The sequence below is a fragment of the Heteronotia binoei genome, chromosome 4 (assembly GCF_032191835.1).
Source record: "Heteronotia binoei isolate CCM8104 ecotype False Entrance Well chromosome 4, APGP_CSIRO_Hbin_v1, whole genome shotgun sequence".
NCBI classification, from domain to species: Eukaryota; Metazoa; Chordata; class Lepidosauria; order Squamata; family Gekkonidae; genus Heteronotia; species Heteronotia binoei.
The window spans coordinates 140,722,563-140,748,430 of record NC_083226.1 but is presented as its reverse complement, the minus strand read 5'-3'; the positions used below and the strand labels follow the sequence as shown (position 1 = coordinate 140,748,430).

The following is a 25,868-nucleotide window of genomic DNA, read 5'->3' as shown; positions in this document are numbered from 1 at the left end:
CTAACATGGCTTCTCTTATGTTCTTATGATAGCCAAATTCCAAATTTGCCATGAGGCATTTGTGACCTTGGACCAATTACACTTTCATGGTTAATAGATCGCAGGGTTTTCATGTAGATTAAATGGCGGAGTGGAGAACAATTTATGCTGCTTTGAATTTCTTAGAGGAAGGGCAGTATAGAAATGTATATTAAAAAAATAAGTCATTTCTGGCATAGGTAATCCTCAATACACATTCTTTAAGCCTGGGCTATGCATGTAGCAGAACAAATTGCTTATGAGGTGGCAGCACAGACTGAACCACTTCAGATGGGGAAGAGATTATGTTTTTCAAAGCTCTTCTACATTGAAATTTCTCTGTCAGTGGAAAACATACATTGCTTGCAACAGATAAGGATAGAATCTTTCTCCCTGATTTGCCAAGGCAGGCACAATAAGAACATAAGAAGAAATCTGCTGGATCAGGCTGGTGGCCCACCTAGTCCAGCACTTCCCACAGTGGTAAACCACTTGCCTTTGAAAGGCCAGTAAACCAGGCATAGAGGCAAAAGCTTCCACTTGATATTGCTGCCTAGCACTAGTATTCAGAGATTTATTGCTTCTAAATCTGGAGATACCTTTCGCTTGTAGCAGTTATGCATGTATTATCCATGAATTAGTCTCACCACCTTTAAAGTCATCTTTGCTCTTGTCTATGACTGGCTGGGAATTCTTCAATTTTAATTGCTTGTTAAATTAAAGAACTTCTTCCTTTTCCCAGTCCTGAATCCACTGCATATCAACTTCATTGGATACCCCTAAGTTTTAGTATTATGGAAGAGAGAGAAAAAGTTATGGCAACTTTCTCCACCCTGTGAATAATTTTATAAACCTTTTATCATGTCCCCTGTATGGAGTCTTTTTGTAAGCTGAAACGCCTCAGCCTTTCCACCTAGGTTGCCCTTTTCTGCTCTTTTTCCAGCTCTTTAATATGCAGTGACCAGAACTGTACACAGTAGTTCAATTGAGTCTGCCCCATAGATCTATACCAGGGTTTCCCAAACTTTTCTTTCCCGTGGCCTGGTTATTTTTACACTTCTCCTTTGTGGCCCACTTAAAATTTGGGGGTGGAGCCAAGAGACTTTGGGGGTGGAGCCAGAAGACAGGAATTATGTCATTTCCTGTGTTGTCAAGGGTCAAGTGATGTCACTTCTGGGGCACACTGAACCAAAACTCCACCTTTTCCTGTGATGTCACTTCCAGGGCACTCCCTCAAACCTGCCTCTTCTTCTGGAGTAACTTCGTTTTCAGAAAAATCTCTCTGAAACTCCTGCTGTGCCAAAATGGGGGTAGGAAGTGGACAGTCCTCTCTTTCCACTCCCACACCTGCATCCACCTATCTGTTTGTGTGTTCTTCTCCAGCTTGCAAGCACTCTTAATGCCCATGTTCAATTGCCTGCACCAGCTACACACCCCTTCCTCAACAGCACTGGCCAGTGTATGCAGTTGGGAGTGCTGTTGCCATTGCCATCAGGCATGCCAGCACTGTGTACCACCCACACTGGGCCCTGGCAGCTGCTCTACCTCAAAATATGCAGACACATTTAGTAGGCCCTTCTTTCAGCTGCTACTACTGGAACCCTGCCTTAAGCTACAATCAAGTTTGTAAGCTTTTCTGTAGTTATCCCCAAAAGGATATTTATGAGGGGCCTACAGCTTTTTACTGGCTGTGTTTCCCATGCCTTTAAAAGCAACCTGTTTTGCAGATATTTAGTCACTTCTTTCATCCTTTTTAATATCTACAGGAGGAGTTTAATTTTGGTGTCAGCTGTTAAAAGCAGGACCAGTAAAATGGTGCCAAGTTCATAGTACAATCACTTCCAGTGCTTTTGAGATATACTGCAGTAATCTCCAATAATCTCTTTCTTCCCCACACCGCTCACTCTCACTCACACAAAAATCTCATAGAAAGGCCAGCTGGCTACAACTGGGTGTGCCAACTTTTCATTGGCAGAGCTCCTATGTCTACAACAACAGTATGATGAACAGAAAAGTTTCATCCAGTAAAAATGGAAGGAAGGAAAGAAAGGGAAAGAATGAAATGGAAGGAGAGGTAAAGAAGACATGAAAAGAAAGAACATAAGAGGAGCTATGTTGGATCAGGCCAGTGGACTATCCAGTCCAAAATTCTCAAAAAGCCCCAGAATGTCCACCAGTGGGGCCAGGGCACTAGAAGCCCTCCCACTGTTGCTTCTCCCCCTCCCAGCGCCAAGAATACAGACAGAATATCACTTGCAGGGAAAGAAACGGGGGGGGGGAGGAAAAAAAAAGCCTTTCTCACCATCAGATGACCCCAGCCAGCAACAATTCTGCCCAGGGGTCATTTGGTAAAAAAAAAAAAAGCTTCTGGAAGGCCCACCCCCACCCCTCCCGGCTGAAAAGAACACACACACTCTTCTTTGCCGCCCAGGCCTCCTGAGGAAATCTCCCCAAAAGAGCATACTGCAAGGCACATGAAAGCTCATACCTTGATGAACTCCAGCTTTTCTCTTAAACACTGGGACGGGGGGAGAAGGAAGGTGAGGCTGCCCAGCTCTTCTCTGCACAACACAGAGATGGGGGAAGGAAGAAAGCCAAATAGAGCTCAGATTTTGCCACCTGTGTCAGTCTTCAAGGCTAGCTTTTTCTGCAAAGCAGAAAGACGGGGGAAGGAAGGAAGCCAAATGGAGTGCAGGCTTTGCAGCCTGTGTTAGTCTTTAAGGCTAGCAGAGAGATGGGGGAAGGAAGAAAGCAGAGCAGAGGTCATGCTTTGCTGGGGGTGGGACTAGCTTTGCTGGGAGCGGGGCTAGCTTTGGCTTTTCTTGTGACCCGGTAGTGAGGCTTCCATGGCCCGGTACCGGGTCACGACCCTGTAATTGGGAGACACTGATCTATACAGTATCAGTTGTTGTGTTTTCAGTATCTTTCGCAGCATGGAGTTTTCTTTTTCACTAATGTCCACATATTGAGCCAGAATTTTCATTGAGCATGCAACCCCAGATCTTTTCCTCTCTGTCTCAGCCAGTTTAGACCTCATCAATGTTTATTTAAACCTAGGATTTTTTGTTCCTATATGTGTCACCTTGCCTTTGCCAACATTGAGCTTCATTTGTCACGTTGTTGTCCACTCACTCAGTTTAGAGGAATTAGCCTGGTGCTCTTCACTACCCACTTTGGTTTCTGTCTTGACTATTTTGGTATGATCAACAGTCTTGGTCACTAAACTGCTCACCATCAAATTAAATAGCACCAGCCCCAATACCAATCTTTGTGAGACTCTACTGCTTGCTTCTCTTCATTGTTATAACTGTCAGTTTATTACTACTGTCTGCTTTATGGCATTTAATTCAGAATAGGACTAGCCCTTTTATACCATGATGGCTAAATTTACTCAGGAGTCTTTGGTGAGGTACCTTGTTAAAAGTTAAAGTATATTGATACCAGATCACTGTTATTTCTTGTTAACTATCTGAAAGAACTTTGAAAGACTGGTGAGACAGGACTTTTTTTCAGAAAGGCATGCTGATTTTCCCTCAGCAGGCTTTTCTCCTCTATTTGCTTAATTCTATCTTTAGTAACATTTTCTGCTAATTAACCTGAATTGATGTCATGGTAACTGGTCTGTAGTTTCCTCTGGACCTCTTTTTTTAAAACTGGTGTAATATTAGCTCATTTTTAGTCATTTGATAGAAAAGCTGATTGTAGCTGGTTTCCTGTTCCAGATATATTTAAAGAAATGCTTATTGTTTGGGTTAATATTTTTAATAGTCTGTTTCTCGAAATCTTTGCTCACCACTCTCACCTGCAGTCTAAACTGGAACATCTCATTATACCACCTTTGTGTTATGTGAAGTTCTTACCACATGTAGATCTGTTCCACTGAATTGCAAATCTTCAAGGCTGAGCACAATTTCAAGCATAACAAGGTAGGTTCTCATAATTACTAACTTTTTCCACAAGTTGATCTTCCATTGATTTCATGAATATATATCTTGGCCATCCCTTCTCTTTCTTTTAAGTTCTTTGTATGCGTTTAGATCTTATTCATTTTTAACTAGTGCAATCTTATTCACTGTAATGGATTTAGAAGACTGTGACAATCCTTAGGATGAAACAGTGACTTGCATTCTCATAAAGAAAAAAGGCATGACAGTCTGATTTCCTTTCAGTAGTATAGGTGAAAAATATTTGTCTTACATGGTTTAAATGGCCTAAAGTGGAAAGAAAGTCATACCTGTTCCGTTATCACAGGGTAATAATTGGCCCACTGCTAATTCTGGTTTGTTTATATGTGCATGGGATTAGTCAAATTTAGTTTAGTTTAGTTTAGTTTCGATTTATATCCCACCCTTCCCACCGAAGTGGCTCAGGGCGGCTCACAGCACATAAAATCTAACATAAAAATATTAAATTTAAACATTTTACACAGTTAAAACATTAAAAAACATAACAGCAGTCTATTAAAACTACAGTTTCCAATGCCGGTTATTCTTAAAAATGTTGAAAAAAATGTAGAAGAGAATCTATATCCAGGCTAAGACTGGTTCAGTCTCTTTCTCTGCAGAAATTGCCACTGCCTGGTCTTGTGCAAAGTGTTTTGTGATCAAGAGGGCTGAAAAGATTTTGTCAATTCCTCATTCTTACTGCAGCTGTACATGCCACATCTAGTGCCATTCTTAAAGTGCCCCCAGCCCTCAGGCCTAGCTTTTTGAGGTGGGGCTTCAGATTTTTCATCTGCAAACTCATTTATTCATGGCAGTTAGTATTAGAGGTGTAAAATTTCTGGGCTTTTTGAAGCCATGGGAAACACCATTTTAAAATGCTACTTAATACCATCTTCATGGCCTTTTGAAGTATAAATGTCTTTGCTTTCTATTCTGTTGAATATCTACAATAACGGAGAAAGAACTACTAAACTGCTACACTGTATGCTACCAGAAAGAACTACAAACTGCTGCATTCTTTGCTACCTTAGCACATGTATCTTAAATGTTTTTCCATCTCATATCTAGGGATAAGGTTGCCGGCAAAGCTCTGGCAACTGGTGTGAGGTGCTTGGGGCGGGGGCAGGGACAATGAAAACAGCATCATACTGATGCCGTAAGGTCAGTTTCAGTGCAAAACTTGAAGTGACATCACCATGTCAGGATGACATTGTAGGTTTCACCTGAAACTTTTTGGTTTTACCTTGTATGGTACCAGGTATGATATGGAGTCTGGGGTGGGAGGTCACCTTTATCATATTAATTGTTGCCTAAATTATTCACATGTAAACTACTTGTATATCCTTGAAAATACATTGTATATGTCTACAATTAGGGTTGCTAGCCCCCAGGTGGCATCTGGAGATCTCCTGCTATGACAATTGATCTCCAGGCAACAGAGATCAATTCACCTGCAGAAAATGGCCACTTTAAAAGATTGACTCTGTGGCATTGTAACCTACTGAAGTACCTCTCCTTTCGAAACCCTGCCCTCCTCAGGCTTCACCCCCAAAATGTTCAGATATTTCTCAGCCTGGAGCTGGCAGCCCTAGTCTAGAGTGTACATGGGAATTATCATTATCTGATGCCGTAGATGGTCTTGTGGAAATTTTTTTCATGCTACATACTTTTTTAGTGAATAAAACCTGGTCTTAAAAAGCATTTTACTCACTTAAAAAATTAGGCTAGCAGCTCTAAGAGGACTTTACACTTCAGGATGTTTAGTGTTTATAATGGCTTACGTTTATGAAGTGTTAAGGAAGATTGTCCTGTCTGTCTTCAAGAAGTGAAAGTGTTGTTCATGGGATCACTGCGTATGGATACAAAGATGCTTAGCTTTACATATAATACAGAACTTGTTCACTAAATGTAGAAAGTTTTGAAGTTATTCTTAAAACTGTCTTTTATCATTTTAATTGTTTGTGAAGAATGATTCCCCTTTTCTACTTTTCTAGCATCTTGCAAAAAATGAGGAAGTTTATAAGGAACATCTGGCATGCATGGTGCTTAGTATGCCGGACTTTCTGGAACTTGACATGTAGGTCTATGGTAATCAGTCTTCCTGTGATATATCGAATGTAGGTATAATACCGACAGCATTTTGCATTGCACCAGGAGCATCACTTCCATGGCTTTTAGATTTCACACTGAAGGCCAAATCATGTTACTGCCTTGGGGAAATGCCAGGAATCACTGACTTGGCATCAGGAGGTTGACTTTCTTGATATAATGGGCTTTTATGCTAGAATATTTTAAACTATACCGATCTCTGAAACAGCTACAGAACCTTCTCAGATGCAGGCCATTTTCTTACTATTTTTTATGTGTTAATTTTGTTGATGTCTGTTATGTTTAGAGCTGGAATATGCAAAAAGGGTATAGCAGCAGGAATGTGGCTGTTATATTGGCTGATGATGTCAGAGAAGCCTGACCTCCAAGGCAGTAGTCTTATAGGAAAGCTGTAGCTCCTAAAGTCACAGGGGTTAGGAGGGGATTCCTCTGAGGTCAGAGGGACTGAGCTCAACCTATTATCTCTGTTATGTGTCAGTTTACCAATTATGTCTCTGCTGCTCAGGCTGGCTGGCAGATACACAGAACATTTGTAGTTACATTTTTAAAACCAATGTACTGATTGGTAGAGTTCAGTCTTGTTAAATCTTTCAGCTTTTCACTACAGTATGAAAGCTGTACATTTTTATCCAAATGTTCTTTATCTTTGTTGTACTGAGAGAAGCAAGATGGTGGCTAACAGGGGCATATACTTTCCAATTTCCTGGGGGATGGGGGATGGGGCTTAGCCAGAGGCATTGCTATGATAGGTCCCTAAAAGAACTGGGATCCAATGACATCATAGGGAGGAGCCAGTGACATCACAGGGAGGGGCCTCCATTATCACTACCTATGGAGGTGGGGCCATGGGGGATTTAGGGAGAAGCCTCCCAGAAATGTAGCAGGAACCCCACCTAACAATGCCCCTGGGCTGGGCCAAACCCAGGAAAAGGTGGGAGTTGGCCAGTGGATATAGTAGTATCTCAGCAGTCTCCTGCTGTGTCCTGTTTTTGAAATTCATTTTAAGAATGAATAGTCACTTTAAGATCTGCAAAAATGCATATCATGTGCATAGGATAAACGAATGGTCACAAATTTGACAGTAAAAGCAACATAGAAAAGCCTTTAGGGGAACTTTTTAAAAACTTTCCCTACATGTTCATTTACAGGTGTCTTGTTTCTGCCTTAATCATAAGGGTAACATGGTATTGAAATTTACAAAATTATGGCATCACAGATACCCTCATTGGGTAAATGCATGGCTGTAGCCTCTGAGCTAGGTCAGAATAGAAAACAGTTGCTGGCATTCAAAGTAACTGTGCAGTAAAACAGCTACTCTGAGATCTCCGTTGAGTATCCTGGTAGGTTCAAGTGTTCTCCTACAGGCTTCTCAGTCTTGTGATTCTTAATGTCATATTTGTGTCGGTTGTGTCTGGGGATCTGAAAGACTTTTTCTGCCTATGCCTAAAGGAATACTTCCAACATATGCAAGAACAGAAGAACACTTTAACCTTCCAGGACACTCTGTGGGGGACCTCAGAGTAGCTGCTTTATTGCAAAGTAACTTCAGAAACAGATGGGAATAGGAGATTGCTGAATTGCAAGCTATTACAACACTCAGAACATTGGAACCCCCAGGACTTAACAGAGATATTGGCTTTTTCTCTCATAACACATGCTAAGTGACTCAGTTCTCACTTATACCCAGAAATCAAACTGTTGTTCTAAATGGTGCCACTGGACTCAAACTTAGTGCTCACATCCATTGTTAATTGCTTTATTATCTATATACCAATTTATTGCAATGTTCAAGTCATACCTAATGTGTTATTCTGATCTTAGCTGTATGTATTGCTCAGTTACTTAGACATTTTTACTCCAATTAGCTCTTCCTGGCAATTTAACCCCCCCAATGTAGTATTTGAAGAAATCTGTTTCAATTAATCTTAGGGAGTGAACATACTAAGTCTCTCAGTTCTTGCTTATACCCATAACAGAACTTTACTTGACTTGTAGGTACCACTGGGCTCAAATCTTGTTCCCAAACCTGCTTGTTAACTCTTGTATTTGCTTGCTAATTTACTGCCATTCACAGATCTCTCAGACATCCAATCTCAGCTATAATCACCTAGTACTTATGCATCTTGACTCTAAATTCTGTTTCACCTGTATTTGATGAAGCATGCTTGCATACGAAAGCTTATACCCAGAATAAAACTTTGTTGATCTTAAAGGTGGCACTGGATTCAAACTGGCTACCCACCTGGATCTAAATAAAACTGTGTGCATGCACACGAAAGCTTATGGCTAGAATTAGCTACCTTTCCTAGATCTCAGGTGAGAGATCTGTTCTGCCTGATGGATCCAGCTTCTCTTCCTATCGCCCAAAAACATTATCAAAGCTCTTTCTCTACCCCCTTGACCCAGGTCTGCTTAGATAAAAACATCCTCTCCTGTCTTCAGAGATAGTCTTCCTATTTGATACCTTCACATGTACGTTTCCTACTTGCAGAAGGGAGGAGAGGGAAGAGGGGGTGTTTATCTGTCCATCTATGTATCCATTGTCTACTCTGTTACCTCAATTAGCATTTGTAAGAAGGTGAGCTTGGAAGATCATTATACCACTGACTCCCTTCTTTCTCAGCCCATTGATAAAAACACACACAGGAAGATTTTCTTGCCTCACAATGTCCAAGGAGAAAAAATGCATTTCTTCACAGGATCCATTACTCTATGCATGCCTTTGAAGATAATTATCTCTCCTTGAAAATGTAAAATGAATTGGAAAATATTTTCATACACTCAAAGGCGTTTATCACTATGCCCGGCACTGTGTGCCTGGGGGAGGCCTGAGCCCCCAAGTCCTTTATTGGTTGCCCGGAGGGGGCTTAGCCCCCTCCCCTGGAAAAATCCAGAGGGGGCTCAAGCCTTTGAGCCATTCACTAGTATACGCCTATGGTGACTAACACATTTGGTGATACAGCCCAGTTCCACTAAACCTTCTGACACTATGGCAGAAGTGTGACTACAAGTAGTAACATATTGTAGGTAGGCTTTGGCTGCCAGAGTTTCTGAAAGCAGGATGTTAGATGGAAGCTGCTGTGCATATTTCAGTTTTTGCTTTAACCTCACTGAATCATAACAGGTGCCTGAAAGACATCAGATACTTCCTTGCATTTGACTTGAATCAATAGAAAGGTGTATTGAAGTCACAAACTGAAATCCCATGGAGGATTTCTGCAGATGGAAAGGGGAGGTTATTTTCTACTATTCCACCAACCTGCTGCAGATCTCTGATGCCCCTGTCCCTCAGGAACAGCATTTGGGGGGCACTTTGAGTTGCAGAAGGAGGCAAGGAAGTCTTGCTCTGTAGATAAAAATTTCTTCTGTCCATCAAAATTATGGGTAGATTGAAGCCATGATCTTATTCCTGAGTTGCAAGAAACACTTTGTGGAGTAATCAGCAACATACCAAAGCACAATCAATGGTAAAAAATTACAATTTACTTATAAGTTTAATATATCCACTTCTTTATAATCTTTAGTTTGTTTTACTTCACAACACATTTTAACTGTGTTACTGTTTTTCCCATTTTGTAGAAAATGGAATGTGGGTGATTTACTAAAGTTACCGCTGGGTCTGTGCTTGAGGCAAAAATGTGAACGCTTGTCTCCTAGGTTCTTCCTTCCACATTGGCTCTCAGTCCTCTGATTTTGTGTAATTAATGAAGATCTGTTTATTGTGTCTTTAATGCATTCAAGATACTTTTAATAACATGGAAAGTACTGTACATAAACACAATATATTGTGCTAGATTATTGATGCCTCCTTTCCCCAGGATATGTGCCTCAAGCAATATGTGCTTCTTAAAAGAAGACATATTTCTTGGGTACCTGAGGACCCCAAGATTTCTACCTGCTTTCCTGAGACTTGAGAATGATCCCTAGAAGCTGAGTTTTGGTGCCAAACCCTGTGTTTCCCTTTATAAAGAGCAAGATAGCTTGTATGAATGTGCATGGCCTAGGATGAATATAAATGTGCTCAAGGCAAGCACAGAGCGAGCAATGCCAGTATCCAGCAAACTGGTGTGTGGGGATTCTGAGATTCAGAGTCTAATCCTATTCTAATTCTCTTGTGTTACTGTCATGGTCCTCTCAGCCAATTACTGAGATATATACTAACACTGGAGATCCTCTGGAATTCCAGCTCATCTCCAGACTGCAGAGATGAGTTTCCCTGGAGAAAATGGAAGCTTTGAAGGATGGACTTGATGGCACTAAGATTCCTATCCTCCTCAGGCTCCTCCCCCCAATCTTCAGGAGTTCCTCAACCTAGAGATGGCAACCCTACCCACCCTACTGGTGGCAAGAGTGGACCTGGCAACCCTAGATGAAGGTAAAGATACTCCAAAGGAGTAAAGCAGGCACAAATCCATAGAACTTCAGGAACCAATAGGCAAATAAGACTGGACATTGAATATGAAGGTGTTAGTCATTCTTGTGTGTATAGCCATGATGGCTGCAAAAGAGCAGCATTCTCAAAATTTTTCTGGCTGCCTAATAATATTATGTATTAAAATATCTATGAATATTAAAAAAACAAACTAAAACAATGTTTGTATGCATGCTGCATACTTATATTGTGAAAAGCTTATTAGTTTCTCTTGCTTGCTCCTATATTTCTTTAATAAAATATTCATAATACTTCCATTTTTAGCAGTGAGCTACGAGCTTGTCCAAGTAAGGTGATTAACTTTCAATCATGAATAGAAGAACAGCAGTACTTCAGCGTCATCTGTTCCTCTCTAAATTATAATAACATTTTCTGCATTCAAGGGGAAGGAACAGATCTGATCTTGTGATTTTTCTGCAGGAGGAGAATAATGTTGTGGGAAAAGAGGATGGTTTGACCTAAGCAGCAAAATCCTATTTGATGGGACTGTAAAGGGTGGTGATGGTGAATGTCAGGCATTTACTGAGGGGCAATGTTTTAAATGCACATTGTTGCTTTTAAACATTTTATTCTAATCTGACAGCCTGTGTGGCGAGTGGACTTTCATTCCTCAAAGTGTAAAGTCTGCGTGTCAGCAAGGCAACTGCTTCTTAGAATATTGGAAATGATTAGCTTGATGCGCAGACATGAAGCTTTCATTCTGCTAGCAAAATCAGTGCAGTATGTTTTGCTGCTAATCTGGAAAAAAAGCAGGGGATATTTCTTCAAGACAGCTAGAAGTGGAAGGACCCAAACTTGCAGTGCTCCCTCCCCAAGAGATTGTTAGTCCATTCCTTTATAGTGGCTCATTTGGGCTCTCTGTCATCACCAGGATGTTGCCACTGAGTGTGTGTCATGGTTACAGTAGAATGTGATAATGTAACAGCCATGAAAGCCCAACGGGAAAGGCTGCAAATTCCAGGGCTGACCTTGGAGTAAGTATTGTCTGCCTTTAATATTTTAATACTTTCTGCATGGCACTAGCTTTTATGCAAGCTGTAGTTATTTAACATGCGTTTGTGCTGACAGGCTCAGAGCACTGCAGCTTTTGGTTGCAGGAACATTTTCAAAATGTATTGCAGTTGCTTTCTGCAAATGTGTGTGTCTAAAGCCAGGATGTTGCAGTATGTTTTAGATTAAACAATGCTTCATATTTAAAGTTGCCGAATCCAAATGCATCAATCTAAGCTTCCTAAAAGCATACAACGATTGCTTCAGTAGGCCATGGTGTTTCTTTTTTTCCTCCCCTTCTCTATTACTGTTTATTTATCCCAGTGCTGCCTTTTTGAAAGGCCTCTTTCTCTGCTGAATAATAGAGAGCTCTGCAAGAGATTAGTGCATAAGAGGAATGCTATTTGTGAAAATTCATTGCATATGATCCATGTTTTACCGAACATCAGTATAGTGGTGAACTGTATTGCATTCTGAAATTTCTGCTTGTTATTCTAGTCTTTGCACCAAATATGTTTGGCTAGGTTAGAGCTTTGTTTACTTAATGCTCTTTTAGAGCTGATGGACTTATTTGAATCCGTCTTGTTTTGCATTTCAAAAACAGCTACATAAAAACATGCATATTTGACTTATTCGGTTCTGAATTAATCAGCCAAAACCAAATATGCTTTTAGTTCCACACATACTTGCTGCATGTGTGTGTGTGTGCTTATGCATGCGAGCGCATATACATATGCATGCAGTCAGTATTTCACAAATATTTTATTTTAATAGGGATTTCAGATACCAACTCTGTTATTTTTGCTGTAGATAACATTAAATATAGGGTTAGGCTGTTTTGCTACGTATCATTTTGCTAAGCCTACAGCATAGTATGTAACAGAGGTTTATGTATGTTTTGTGCATTATGCCATTTTCAGTAAGTAAACAGTAGCTGTTAGGAAATATTTATCCTGTTCTCAAAAATGGCATTTTAATAGTTTTCATATCTCTCATTATGATCAAACACATTAATGATTACATAAATCCAGGTATTTCTTAAAATTTAGTTAAATATAGATATATAATTTGTAGATACATTATTATAAAAATACATGTTGACATTTATCTTTTATATTGGATATAATTCTAAGAAATTGGGAGGCTATTATGTTGATGTAGATGTGGAATTTAGAGACTTCAAGTGGAACTTTACTATGTGTGTCATATTATGAAACTCTTAGTTTTGTGAAGTGATAGGATCTGACATTATTTGCTACACTTTTTATCTTCCATCATTACATTGGACAGCTGTTATGCTTTAATAAAAACTTACATTCAACAAGGCTGTTCAGTGACAAAGTTTTCAAGATAGAATTGCCCATTATAAGTCTTTACCTCTTTTGTCAACAGCCTAGCAACCCTAACTCTTAATTATGACTGGTAGTTTTAAATTTTGCTTGTGGAAGTTATATGTCAGACTTCTGTTGGTCCTTTTTTGCTCTCAGTCCACCTAATATAAATATTGGAATGTTTCTGAGGGATGAGATTCTTCAAACGTTGGCTGTTTTTTCTTGGAGAATTTGTTTACATCAAATAAGTATTTATTCCTATTTTGTCAATATTTTATTTCTGAAGTAGAGCTAGTCCTGAAGGAGGCCAGGTTCTTCTACTCCTCTGGCAGAAGGACAGGTTGCCTCTACTTACTCTACATCATTATTTATTTATTTAACAGGCTTATTTAGTAGGCTTATATATTACCTAGTGAGCTTATCTATGCATAGCTTTCTTATTCACTCAGAATAGTTTAAATTTTGGAATTTGAGACTGGTAATTTGTTTATTGCCTTTCTTCTTACTCCCTTGGGGTAACCAGGAGAGGCAAGATAAAATATTTTTAAGTAAATAATATCATTAGTGTTTAGTTAGGGAAGTTTTGATAAATGAAGAATCATGGGGAAATCATTTTTATAAATGTAGAATCATGGGAAACGTCTTCAGTATAAGCAAGTTGCATGAGATTAGAAGAGACTGGATGAGATTACACCTCTATAAATCTGAAGTTTGTAAGACTGAACCATGGACAATGGCACAAAATTGTCACTGGTGCCATTTACAGACATGAATGTGATCATTTGTACATATTTCAGTGTTGCAGCTTTGGGGTTTGCCAGTGGCTCTACTGAATTTTTCACAAATGGCACTTCTGAAATAGAACTGCATTTGGTTTATGAGCAAAGAATAATATTTCAGAATAACTTTTGCATTATTCCATTTAATATTTTAGATTTTTTTTTGTAATTTTAGACCATCCACACCTTTTTCGAAATAGGTGTGAGTGCCGCTTTTAAGGACTGATTTATTAAAAAAAAATCTTCAAAGTTGTTTTCTGTATATGATAATTTAATTGTTAGGACATGTCGTCGTCTTGAAATTGTTGGCTCTTACTCTCAATGTAGATTTATGTCTGCATAAATTCATTCAGGTTTGAGTTTATGGAGCCACCTTAATTTTTCATCAATGCTTGAAATATACCTAGGTCTTTTTTAAAATGTTTGTATTTTGAATGAAATAGCATTGTTCTTATCATTGTTTTTAACTGTAAAGTCACTGTGTGTAATTTTTTTGACCCAGTTAAGAGCTTTCCCCTCTTGAAAGTGTCAAACATAGAGGCTGTTTTAGATTTCTCCCTCTTTTAGGCATGATCATTTTAGATAATGTTAATAGTACTGGTTTTGTACGAAAGTAGAAGATTGGTATCCTGACTGTGTCTAAGGCCCAGTCCCCAAATTCAGTCATACTTTAATATTTCTACTGAGCTTCTGCTTACTAGAGATGGCATTATTTTAACTTTCAGTCTCACCCCAAGAAGCCTGAGCCCAACCCCAACAAGCCCTTGCAGTCCATGCAGTCCTCTGTTCGCTTTTCATTTTTGGAGGTAAGCAAGTCAACTTCCATTGTTGTAGTTCTTTCTTCCACCTTTGGAAGAAAAAATAGTGTATAATTGAAATCTTTATGCATGCATGCCTAGCTAAGCAAGTATGAGTAGTTCTAAAAAAATTCCTTCCAAACTAAAGCTTCTGTTTAGTATGCATGGCAAAATCCTACTGGAAAACGAAAAGGTAACAGAGATGGGCACTGTGAGTTTGGATTAGGAAAATGTCCAGTTTATAATTGATCTCCTAAGAGCACTTAACACTTTTGCATTTTCTTGTCACTGACAGCGCTGTGTTCTCAGTGGTTTTCAATATATCACTGAACATATCCCAAAGATTTATGCCCTACTTGAAAAGGGGTGTCAAAACTCATTTGTGATGAATCTGACATACAGGAGACCTGGTTGGGCCGGGCCATGCGTGTTGTAAAATATAATGACAGGTAGCAGAAATAAAAACTTCATAAAGGACACAAAAACAAATATATATATACACACACACACACTTTAAATAAATCATGCTTAAAACATTAGCACTCTTGTAATATTTTGCTTATTTAACAGTCTGTGATAACTGGCCTCTTGCTTTGAATTGCCTGTGCTATAGCAATTTTGAGTATGCTGTTCAGGTGTGTTTCTGTAACAGTCTCTGATAACTGACCTCTTGCTCTGAATTGCCTGTGCTATAGCAATTTTGAGTATGCTATTCAGGTGTGTTTCTGTAAGCTGCAAAGCTACTTTTGATTTATTGACATTCCAGAAATCTCACAGTCAATGTTCTGTGCCCTAGGACTCAGGGGAAAATATGAAATGGCTGGGCATTGTAAGCTTTTGTATATAAGTTGCTTTGTGTGCTGGTCAAGACTACATGAAGGCACCATAACACAGACTGAGGGCTATGTTTTCTCAACAAAACTGTAGTCTTCCCAGAAAAATAACTGTAACTTCTATGAGGCAGTGCAAGGTTAGAGCGACAGCAATGTATAATGGTCAGTATCAGCCTACTATCTGGGAAGTCTAGGTTCAAAATCTACAAACGTTTACAAAGGAAATGTGCTGGGTGAACTTGGTCTCTCACACACTTGCTTGTTGCTATTCCTCAGCTAGTTCATTTTGCTTTCCTGCTGAGAAAGACTGCATATTCAATACAATGAAAAAAGGAGGTGGGGGTGGTGGACCCAGTTGCAACCAGGAGAGCTGCAGCGTAACAAGCTCAACAAAGCACGCACACACACACATACTGTAGCAAGGCACACAAAAGTTCATACCTTGAATAAAACTTTCGTTGGTCTTAAAGGTGCTTCCTAGCTGTGCACTGTGATTGAGGCAGCCTGGTAAAACTAGTTCTGGGGTGTTTTCATTCCCTTCCTCAAGGGGAGGAACTTCAGCTAAAGAGGGAAGTTGGGCTTGGCTTGCTAATTCTCCCGTGTGATTCATGAAGCCTTGCAAAGCAAGCTCTGGAGCTCTTTCCAAGGGAAGCTGGGCTTAGCTTCCTGTTTCTCCCATGCAATTTCAGCAGCCTGGTAAAACAAACCCTGGGGTTCTTTCCCTCCCTCCACCTCCCTTCCTCCTCAGGGGGGAGGAACTTCAGTAAAAGGGGGACGCTAGGCTGCGCTTGCTATTTTTCCCATGTAGTTCATGCTGTCTTGAAAAGCAAGCTCTGGGGCTCTTTCCCAGTGAAGCTGGGCTTAGCTTCCTACTTCTCCCCTGCAATTCAGTAAAGCAAGCTCTGGAACACTTTCTGAGGAAATCTGGGCTGGGCTTACTATTTCTCTGGTGTGATTTAGGTAGCCTGGTGAAGCAAGCCCTTGAGCTCTTTCCTTACCTCCCTTCCTCCTTAGGGGGGAGGAGCTTCAGGTAACAAAGGGAAGCTGCGTTTGGCTTGCTATTCTGCCATGTTTGATTCAAGCAGCTTGGTAAAGCAAGGTGTAACAGTTCCAGAGAAAAAAGCAGGAGATAGCCACTTGCTGGCGAACCGAAAAGGAGCCTTCCAGGGGCCAGTTCTGGCCCGCAGGCCATATGTTTGACACCTTTGCTTTAGTTCATTCTGTTCTCTCAGAAGCAATTTGACCCCTTGCCCAGAAGCTCACTGTTTTTGGTGGCTTATGATTAGGGTACCCAGTTCAGTAAGGGATTATTTATAACTCTTGGCTTTGTTTTTGTGGATTTCAACATTCTGAATTTATGCTTTGTTGGTTTCTGGTATTCTGAGAAAAGGGACAAGTTTTCAACATGAGCCGCCATACCTGCTAACAATAGTTTCAGCCTAGTTCTTGAGAATTACTGTTACAGTATGCAAATTAAGAGGTAATTTGTGGATACATTGTGATATATGCATATTACTTGCATCATTGTTCATCTTGCAGCATAAAGAGAGGAACTGTCTCTGCTGCAATATATGTTATGTTTGAGGCACGGAAGCATCTATGAAATATGCCAGACTCTTAACAGATTTTAAAATTCACAACTCCATTCTACTTTATCAGGCTGCACTGATTTAACCAATCTCTCATCCCTTTTTAACCTCAGCTTTGTTGTTATCTTGATGTATGACATCATAAATAATCTCCTGGAACAGATGATATGAAAGTTGTGTTCATAGGATATGATCTGCAGTGCATGTTTTCTGTATACTGATGAATTTATTTAACTTTTATATTACTCTGTAACCAAAGTTTTGTAGTGCATCACGTACATGAAAGTTCCTGCTTGATGTGTTCACCATCCAATGAAGAGCAACATATATGAACCCCCCCAGGGACTGAATGATGTTAGTTTTAGGAATTAAGTTAGAGATGGGAGTTTAGCAGGCTAGCTTTCTTCTTATCTTACATAATCAGATCTTTTGATCCTAATATACATATAAAGACAATTTCCGCAAACTATTGCCAGACTACCAAAATAATATTTATAAGCTAAAACCAGGAAAGCCATTTTAGAAACCATCCATAAGATTCAGTATACTGACAGACAGTATACTGTGGTAAATGATATGGTATTCTGTCAACAAGGTACATTGATACTGTTATACCAGGTACAACTTTATGCACTACCACAGTATGGTATAGCTGAGAGGTCATGGTGTGACTGGGGCTAGGGCTACCATGTTAAAGTCATCTAATATCCCATGGATAAGAACATAAGAACATAAGAGAAGCCATGTTAGATCAGGCCAATGGCCCATCCAGTCCAACATTCTGTGTCACACAGCGGCCAAATATATATATATATATATATATATATATATATATATATATATATATATATATATATATACACATACACACACACACACACACACACACACTGTGGCTAATAGCCACTGATGGACCTCTGCTCCATATTTTTATCTAACCTCCTCTTGAAGGTGGCTATGCTTGTGGCCGCCACCACCTCCTGTGGCAGTGAATTCCACATGTTAATCACCCTTTGGGTGAAGAAATACTTCTTTTTATCCGTTTTAACCTTTCTGCTCAGCAATATCATCGAATGCCCACGAGTTCTTGTATTGGGAGAAAAGTATTTCTTTCTCTACTTTCTCCATCCCATGCATTATCTTGTAAATCTCTATCATGTCACCCCTCAGTGACGTTTCTCCAAGCTAAAGAGCCCTAAGCGTTTCAACCTTTCTTCATAGGGAAAGTGTTCCAGCCCTTTAATCATTCTAGTTGCCCTTTTCTGGACTTTCTCCAATGCTATATCCTTTTTGAGGTGCGGCGACCAGAACTGCACACAGTACTCCAAATGAGACCGCACCATCGATTTCTACAGGGGCATTATGATACTGGCTGATTTGTTTTCAATTCCCTTCCTAATAATTCCCAGCATGGCGTTGGCCTTTTTTATTGCAAATGCACACTGTCTTGACATTTTCAGTGAATTATCTACCACGACCCCAAGATCTTTCTCATGGTCAGTCTCTGCCAGTTCACACCCCATCAACTTGTATTTGTAGCTGGGATTCTTGGCCCCAATGTGAATTACTTTGCACTTGGCCACATTGAACCGCATCTGCCACGTTGACGCCCACTCACCCAGCTTCAACAGATCCCTTTGGAGTTCCTCACAATCCTCTCTGGTTCTCACCACCCTGAACAATTTTGTGTCATCCGCAAACTTGGCCACTTCACTGCTCACTCTCAACTCTAAATCATTTATGAACAAGTTAAAGAGCACGGGACCCAGTACCGAGCCCTGCGGCACCCCACTGCTTACCGTCCTCCACTGCGAAGACTGCCCATTTATACTCACTCTCTGCTTCCTATTACTCAGCCAGTTTTTGATCCACAAGAGGGCCTGTCCTTTTACTCCATGACTCTCAAGCTTTCTAAGGAGCCTTTGATGAGGAACTTTATCAAAAGCTTTCTGGAAGTCAAGGTAAACAACATCTATCGGGTCTCCTTTGTCCACATGTTTGTTCACTCCCTCAAAGAAATGTAGCAGGTTAGTGAGGCATGATCTTCCCCTACAGAACCCATGCTGAGTCTTCCTCAATAACCCATGTTCATCAATGTGCCTACTCATTCTGTCCTTGATAATGGTTTCTACCAACTTCCCCGGTATTGAAGTCAGACTGACTGGCCTGTAATTTCCTGGATCTCCTCTGGAACCCTTTTTAAAGATGGGGGTGACATTTGCTACCTTCCAGTCCTCAGGAACGGAGGCAGATTTCAATGAAAGATTACAGATTTTTTTTATTATTTTTGCGCAACATATACCCTACTGCTTGAGAGTGTAGCTTTACACTGTTATTAGAACTATGTATAGCATCATGATATAGACCTGTATATATGTTTTATGGCTGGACTTCCAGTCCCTAGGAGAGTACACCATTATAGAATAATATATCAAATAATTAGACCATATTTTTGTAGAAATAAGTATGTTGTAAAAATGGAAGCCTTCATGAATCAGCAGTTAATTGATACACATATTAAGCAAAATAGTTTTTTCAGAAAAAGATTTAATGACTGTATTATTTCTGTAGAAAATGTTGATGCCACCCCTCCAGGAACCTATCTGAGGAAGCTAACAAAATAATAAAAACACAACATTAAAATATATTAAAATGCAGCATTAAAACTCAGCCCAGAACAAACATACAAGGCATACAGACAAAGTGGTGACAGTTTAAGATAAAACTTCAGATTAAAATAATATTAAAATATCCATTTTTGTAAAATTAAAAGCCTGGTTGAACAAAAGTATTTTGGCCTGGAACCTAAAAAAGATCAACATAGGCCCCTTGCAAGCTTCAAGAAGACAGGTATTGTATAAGCAAAGTGCCTGTAGTTGCCATATACCTTTTTCTCTGAAGGTGCAGGCACAGAGAGCAGAGCATGTGAGGTGAATCTTAGCTGATGAACTGGACAATATAGGAGGAGGCGGTCACTCAAGTACCCTGGCTCCATGCTATGCAGGGCTTTAAAAGTAAGAACCAGCACTTTGAATTGTGTCCCTGGAAACAAATAGGCAGCCAGTGTAGATTTTTCAGCACTGGACAATATGACCCATGTATCCTGCCCCTGCCTGGCTGCTGCATTTTGGACAAACTGAAGTTTTCAGACCGTTTTCAAAGGAAGTGCCACAAAAATGCATTATAGTAATCTAACTTCAATGCAGGGCTGAGATTCAGCAGGAGCTCACAGCAGCGCAACTTTCTGATGGCTGCCCCTCTTCCTCCCCACCTACCTTTCCCATTGAATGGTAGGTGCAGCTGCATAACAATCCCTGGATTAGGAGAGTGGGCAGCCAGCCAGCCATCAGGAGCTTTGCCATGCCCCCAGCTGCCCTCATTAACCCTTGGAGAAGCCTACACCACCCTTTCTCCACTTCTTATGTGATTTTGGGTGGCGGGTGGCTTGCTGGCCTGTTGACTGGGGGGGGGGGAAGTGGCCCAGGTGAGTGAGGCCTGCTTGAGTTGGCTGAATCTCTAGCCAGCCAAAGCAGGCCTTACTCGCCCAGGGCTCTCTTTTCTTGTGTCAGGTTGCTTTTGGCTGGTGGTGGGGCGGCATATGCTAATGAGTTATCCTAATGAGCTCCACTGCCTATTCTTCTACAAAACAACCCCTGCTTGGATGTAATCAAGAGCATGGCTCACCATGGTCATATCACAGTTTTTGAGGAACAGCTGTGGCTAGTGTATTAGCTGAAGCTGATAAAAGTCACTACATGCCACAGAGGAGATAGGGGCCTCCAGCTGTAGACTAGGATCCGAAGTCTAAAAAACAACTGTGTCAGAAATACATAACACTTATGACAAATTTACAAAAATCTATATTATATTGTGCAAAAGCGTCCAAAATTCATTCCAAAGATATAAATCGCATACAGAGCATAAATTCCCAAACAAAAACACAGTTCCCAAGGATGACTCCAGAAAATTCCAAAAAGTCTATAAGGAGTACTACTACTCAGAAGTAAATTCCAAACCGAGTCCTTCCACTGATGTCGGCTTCCGAAGGAGAAAATCTTGCCTCCATGCAATCACCGGCTTAAATCACGTTCTGCTGCATTTGCAGCTTCTTCACAAGGCAACTGTATAATAAGACCAAATGTGACAACAATAATACAATGAACAATATAATCCAAATTAAACAATAAAATATAAAAGTACAACACGTAATACAACCTGACAAGGTCCTCAGACCGGCTTCTCTCAAACACCCATATTATATATTTCAATTGACGGCTTGACCACACTAGAGAATCAGCATCCTAAACAGACAAGTCACAGCTGGTATCGATAAAGCACTTAAAGGGGACCTCATATATATTCACAAACACATACCCCAAAGAACCTAAACAAAACATGAGAGATCATTACATTGGTTAAGACCGAAGGGCTCAATTGTATTTAAGCGATGTATCCACCTCGCCTCCTTCTGCAACAGGATTTTTTGTATATCACCGCCCTTACAACTAGAAACTTCTACCTTCTGCAATACGAAGAATTTCAGGGATTCTAAGTCACGGCCAGTTTCCATATAATGTTGGGAAAGAGGAACGCCATGAATTTGGTGACGAACCCTTGAGATGTGTTCTAAGATGCGAGTCTTGACATCCCTCCGAGAACATCCTACATAGATTTTTGAACATTCACCATAGACCAAGGCATAAATAACGCCCTTGGAGTCACAGTTTGTAAACCCAGTTAACTTAATAGTTACTTTTGGTCTTGGATCTACATACATTTTTATCTGTAAAGAGTATTTGCAAGCTTTGCAGCCTTTACAATGGTAATGACCAATAGGTAGACGTGATGGTATTGTCAATTCATACAGGTCCGTATGGACCAAAATGTCACTTAAGCTACGTGACGTGCAGAAACCCACTGTGAGTGGAGATATACATCCCGCAATGCTTGAAACAATACCCCAATGGCAAAGGATGATATTTTTTATAGCTAATGCCTTGGGAGTATACTGCAAAGACCAAAACATTTTTTGCTTTTCTTAAACTCTCCCTTTCTCAAAAAATATTTTGGTCTTTGCAGAATACTAAAACACATCTCAAGGGTTTGTCACCAAATTCCTGGCGTTCCTCTTTCCCAACATTATATGGAAACTGGCCGTGACTTAGAATCCCTGAAATTCTTCGTATCGCAGAAGGTAGAAGTTTCTAGTTGTAAGGGCGGTGATATACAAAAAATCCTGTTGCAGAAGGAGGTGAGGTGGATACATCGCTTAAACATAATTGAACCCTTCGGTCTTAACCAATGTAATGATCTCTCATGTTTTGTTTAGGTTCTTTGGGGTATGTGTTTGTGAATATATATGAGGTCCCCTTTAAGTGCTTTATCGATACCAGCTGTGACTTGTCTGTTTAGGATGCTGATTCTCTAGTGTGGTCAAGCCGTCAATTGAAATATATAATATGGGCGTTTGAGAGAAGCCGGTCTGAGGACCTTGTCAGGTTGTATTATGTGTTGTACTTTTATATTTTATTGTTTAATTTGGATTATATTATTCATTGTATTATTGTTGTCACATTTGGTTTTATTATACAGTTGCCTTGTGAAGAAGCTGCAAATGCAGCAGAACGTGTTTTAAGCCGGTGATTGCATGGAGACAAGATTTTCTCCTTCGGAAGCCGACATCAGCGGAAGGACTCGGTTTGGAATTTACTTCTGAGTAGTAGTACTCCTTATAGACTTTTTGGAATTTTCCGGAGTCATCCTTGGGAACTGTGTTTTTGTTTGGGACTTTATGCTCTGTATGTGATTTATATCTTTGGAATGAATTTTGGACACTTTTGCACAATATAATATAATATAGATTTTTGTAAATTTGTCATAAGTGTTATGTATTTCTGACACAGTTGTTTTTTAGACTTCTGTTTATACTGTGTTGCCATTGTTTACTCTGTTTGTAGACCAGGATCCAGCAGCACTCCCAAACTTTAAACCTGTCCTTCAGGTGGATTGCAGTAGCCCTTCAGGACAGACTGACTTTGTCATTTCATTGAGAACACCTCAGTCTTCTGTAGATTTGAGCTTCGTTTCATTCCCCGTCATCCCATTAGCAACTCCAGGTAATTTCCACAGGCCCACCTGACTTCTCTGTTAAGGAGCTATAGAGCTGGGTGTCATCCAAAGGTTAGTGACACCTTACTCCAAATCCCCTGATGATCATATAAAACTATATGGTAAGAAATGCGATCTATAACACTTATAATGTAAATCTCCAGGGCTCCTGGCAGCCCCAGATTCTTCCCAGATGGGCCAGCCCACCCCATGCAAGGAAGCATCAGAGGGTGCTGTTGTGAGAGAGAAAGGAGTGGGTGCACATACCCTCACACCACAGCTGGAACTCTGCTGAACAGGTGGGCTCACTGGTGTGGAATGATGGGGCGGGAACCCTGAACCAAGGCTCTGCTGCAGCACAAAAACCATGGGAGGAGCTCAGCTGACATAGAGGGAGGGCTGTGTTAGGACAGCCATGTGGACTCTGCTCCAGTGGATCTTGACCAGGTGTTGGAGGCTGTGACTGAGTCAAACAGAGTCAGTTGAAACTTAATCCATCTAAGATGGAGGTCCTGTGTGTGAGCTGGAGTGGAGTTGGTTCTGGAATTGGGCTCCTGACCCTCTATGGGGCACTATTGGGGCCAGTGCCGAGGGTTAGAAGCCCTGGGGTGATCTTGGATACTTCACTTTCTTTGGAGGTCCAGGTCACAATGGTGGCCAGATCTGCCAATAATCTTTGGTAGGTCAAGCAACTTCTTGTGTCAGGTTGCTTTTGGCTGGTGTGGGCGGCCCTTTCTCTCTGCCTAGGATCTTGCCACATTGATCCATGCAATGGTCACCTCCAGGCTAGATTACTGTAAATCGCTGTACGTGGACTTGCCTTGAATCTGATCCGGAAACTCCAGCTGGTGCAAAATGCAGCAGCGTGCCTACTGATGGCGACACCTATATGGGCATGTACTCAGCTGGTGCTTCACCAGTTGCACTGGCTACCAGTCGAGTACTGGGTCCGTTTCAAGGTAATGGTGATGACTTTTAAAGCCCTTATGGCCTGAGAAAAGCATATCTTAAGGACTGCCTCTCCCCATATTGCTCTGTGCTCTGCTGAGCAACATCTTCTGGTTATCCCTAGGGCCTTTTCCATCCCAGCCCCTATCTTGTGAAACCAGCTCCAATTGGAGATCCGGGCCCTGCAGATCTTGCTGCAATTCTTCAGGGCCTGTAAAACAGAGCAATTCTGCAGGGCCTGTAAAACAGAGCTTTAGTTGAGGTGGCAGACATCATTAAACATCAACATGGCCCTGCCACATGCAGGCTGATTTTGAATTCCAGTTGAGCAGGAATTGTTTTGGACTACTGCTGTTCGTTTGTGCCAGCCAAGATTTAGGGGTTTGACCTGGCTGCTGTTGGAATTTTGCTTCTGTAAATTTTAGATTTTGCTTTTGACTGTCTTAGTTAGTTTTTATATTTATGTAAATTTTATTGATGTGACCTGCCCTGAGCCCATTTTTGGAAAAGGTGGGATAGAAATCTAAAATAAGGAAGAAGGGAAGAGAGGGGAGGGAAGGAAGGAAGGAAGGAAGGAAGGAAGGAAGGAAGGAAGGAAGGAAGGAAGGAAGGAAGGAAGGAAGGAAGGAAGGAAGGAAGGAAGGAAGGAAGGAAGGAAGGAAGCCATGCAGAGAAGGTTCAGCTATGAGGGAGTCAAAGAACACTGGCGTTCTCAGAAAGGCACAATCGTCAGAAGTACTGTGTAAGATGGTAGCGTGGGATTGGCCAAGGGGGAGGGAACCTTGAGGAAAACCTCACCAGTCTCTAAGCTGCTGGGTTAATTGGCAGCCAGGACAAAGGGGGAAGAAATGGAGAGGGTGGAGCAACCTTCCCTATAAAGAGAATTTTCAAAGCGGCTAAAGGGCTACAATTCAATGGAGCCAACCAACCAAGATGAGGGAGCATCTGGGTTTGTTTACCCTCTCTCCAAACCAATCTGAGACCCAGGAGGACCCCGGGATAGGTAGCACCATGGCAGAGAAGCAGCAAGGGAAGCAGGCCATACCTGGGTGCCTCAGTAAAGTAAATTTAAAGATATAGCACCAAAACTTTCATTTCTAAATTAGTTACAAAGTTACAAAGTGAGTCAAGTTGCATTGACACAAAGAATATTTGGAAGTAAATATGTTGGTAGAGGGTTTTTTGTAGCAGGAACTCTTTTGCATATTAGGCTACACACCCCTGATGTAGCCAATCCTCCAAGAGCTTACAGGGCTCTTATTATAGGACCTACTGTAAGCTCTTGGAGAGTTGGCTATATCAGGTGGGTGTGGCTTAATATGCAAAGGATGTACACAAAAAGCCTTACATATTGGATTGGTTGTAGTCAGTAGTAACAGATACAATTTGTACCAACTTGTACCAAGAGGTATAAGTGATATTTTTGGAAACAACTATTTTGCATTCTATTGCTTTCTAATTATATTTCTTTACTTCACTCAATTACATTGCATCCTAGTTATAAATTATACAGTATGTGTCCTTTTATTGCATTCAAATTTATGTTTTTCCTACACCTCCATCTTCTAACAAAACATCTTGGAAGTTATCAGAACTGTACATTTGCACATTTTTCTCTTGGTGCTACCGAAAACCAAGGAACATGTTTAGTAGTTTTACCTAATAAGTTCACTGATCTTTTTTTCAGCTTAGGAAGCAGACATTGATGGAGAAAAATATTATGAATGGCAAGGCAAGAGGGTTCTGCTACCTATTCAAGACAGAAGCAAGAACAGTGGCTGAGCTGCATAATTTATGTTTATGACAGAGATTAAGATTGGATTTTCATATGCTTTTACACTGGCAAAGATCTAAATGGAAGGACACTGTAAGACAAATTGCCCTCAAAAGAGGTTGGGGAATTAGTCTGGTGGGCAAAGATGGCCAACTTAAGTGGGGTCAGAAACCTGTGTATACAGGAGGTGAACCAAAAATTTCCCTTTTAAATAAT

General features: G+C 40.6%; 1 protein-coding gene across 9 annotated transcripts in view; it reads left to right on the top strand.

Annotated features, from left to right (window-relative positions):
* Window positions 1-25,868, top strand: part of MAST4 (microtubule associated serine/threonine kinase family member 4) — a 478,500-nt gene that overhangs the window by 247,047 nt on the left and 205,585 nt on the right. For 2 of the 9 annotated variants that reach the window (XM_060235890.1, XM_060235888.1), the window contains exons 4-5: window positions 11,375-11,477; window positions 14,329-14,409. The exons of 6 other annotated variants lie outside the window; for them this stretch is intronic. In XM_060235890.1, coding sequence (XP_060091873.1) covers window positions 11,398-11,477; window positions 14,329-14,409 — 161 coding nt within the window. In that variant the 5' untranslated portion in view covers window positions 11,375-11,397. The remainder of the gene's footprint in view (window positions 1-11,374; window positions 11,478-14,328; window positions 14,410-25,868) is intronic. One more of the 9 variants, XM_060235893.1, reaches the window with a different exon arrangement.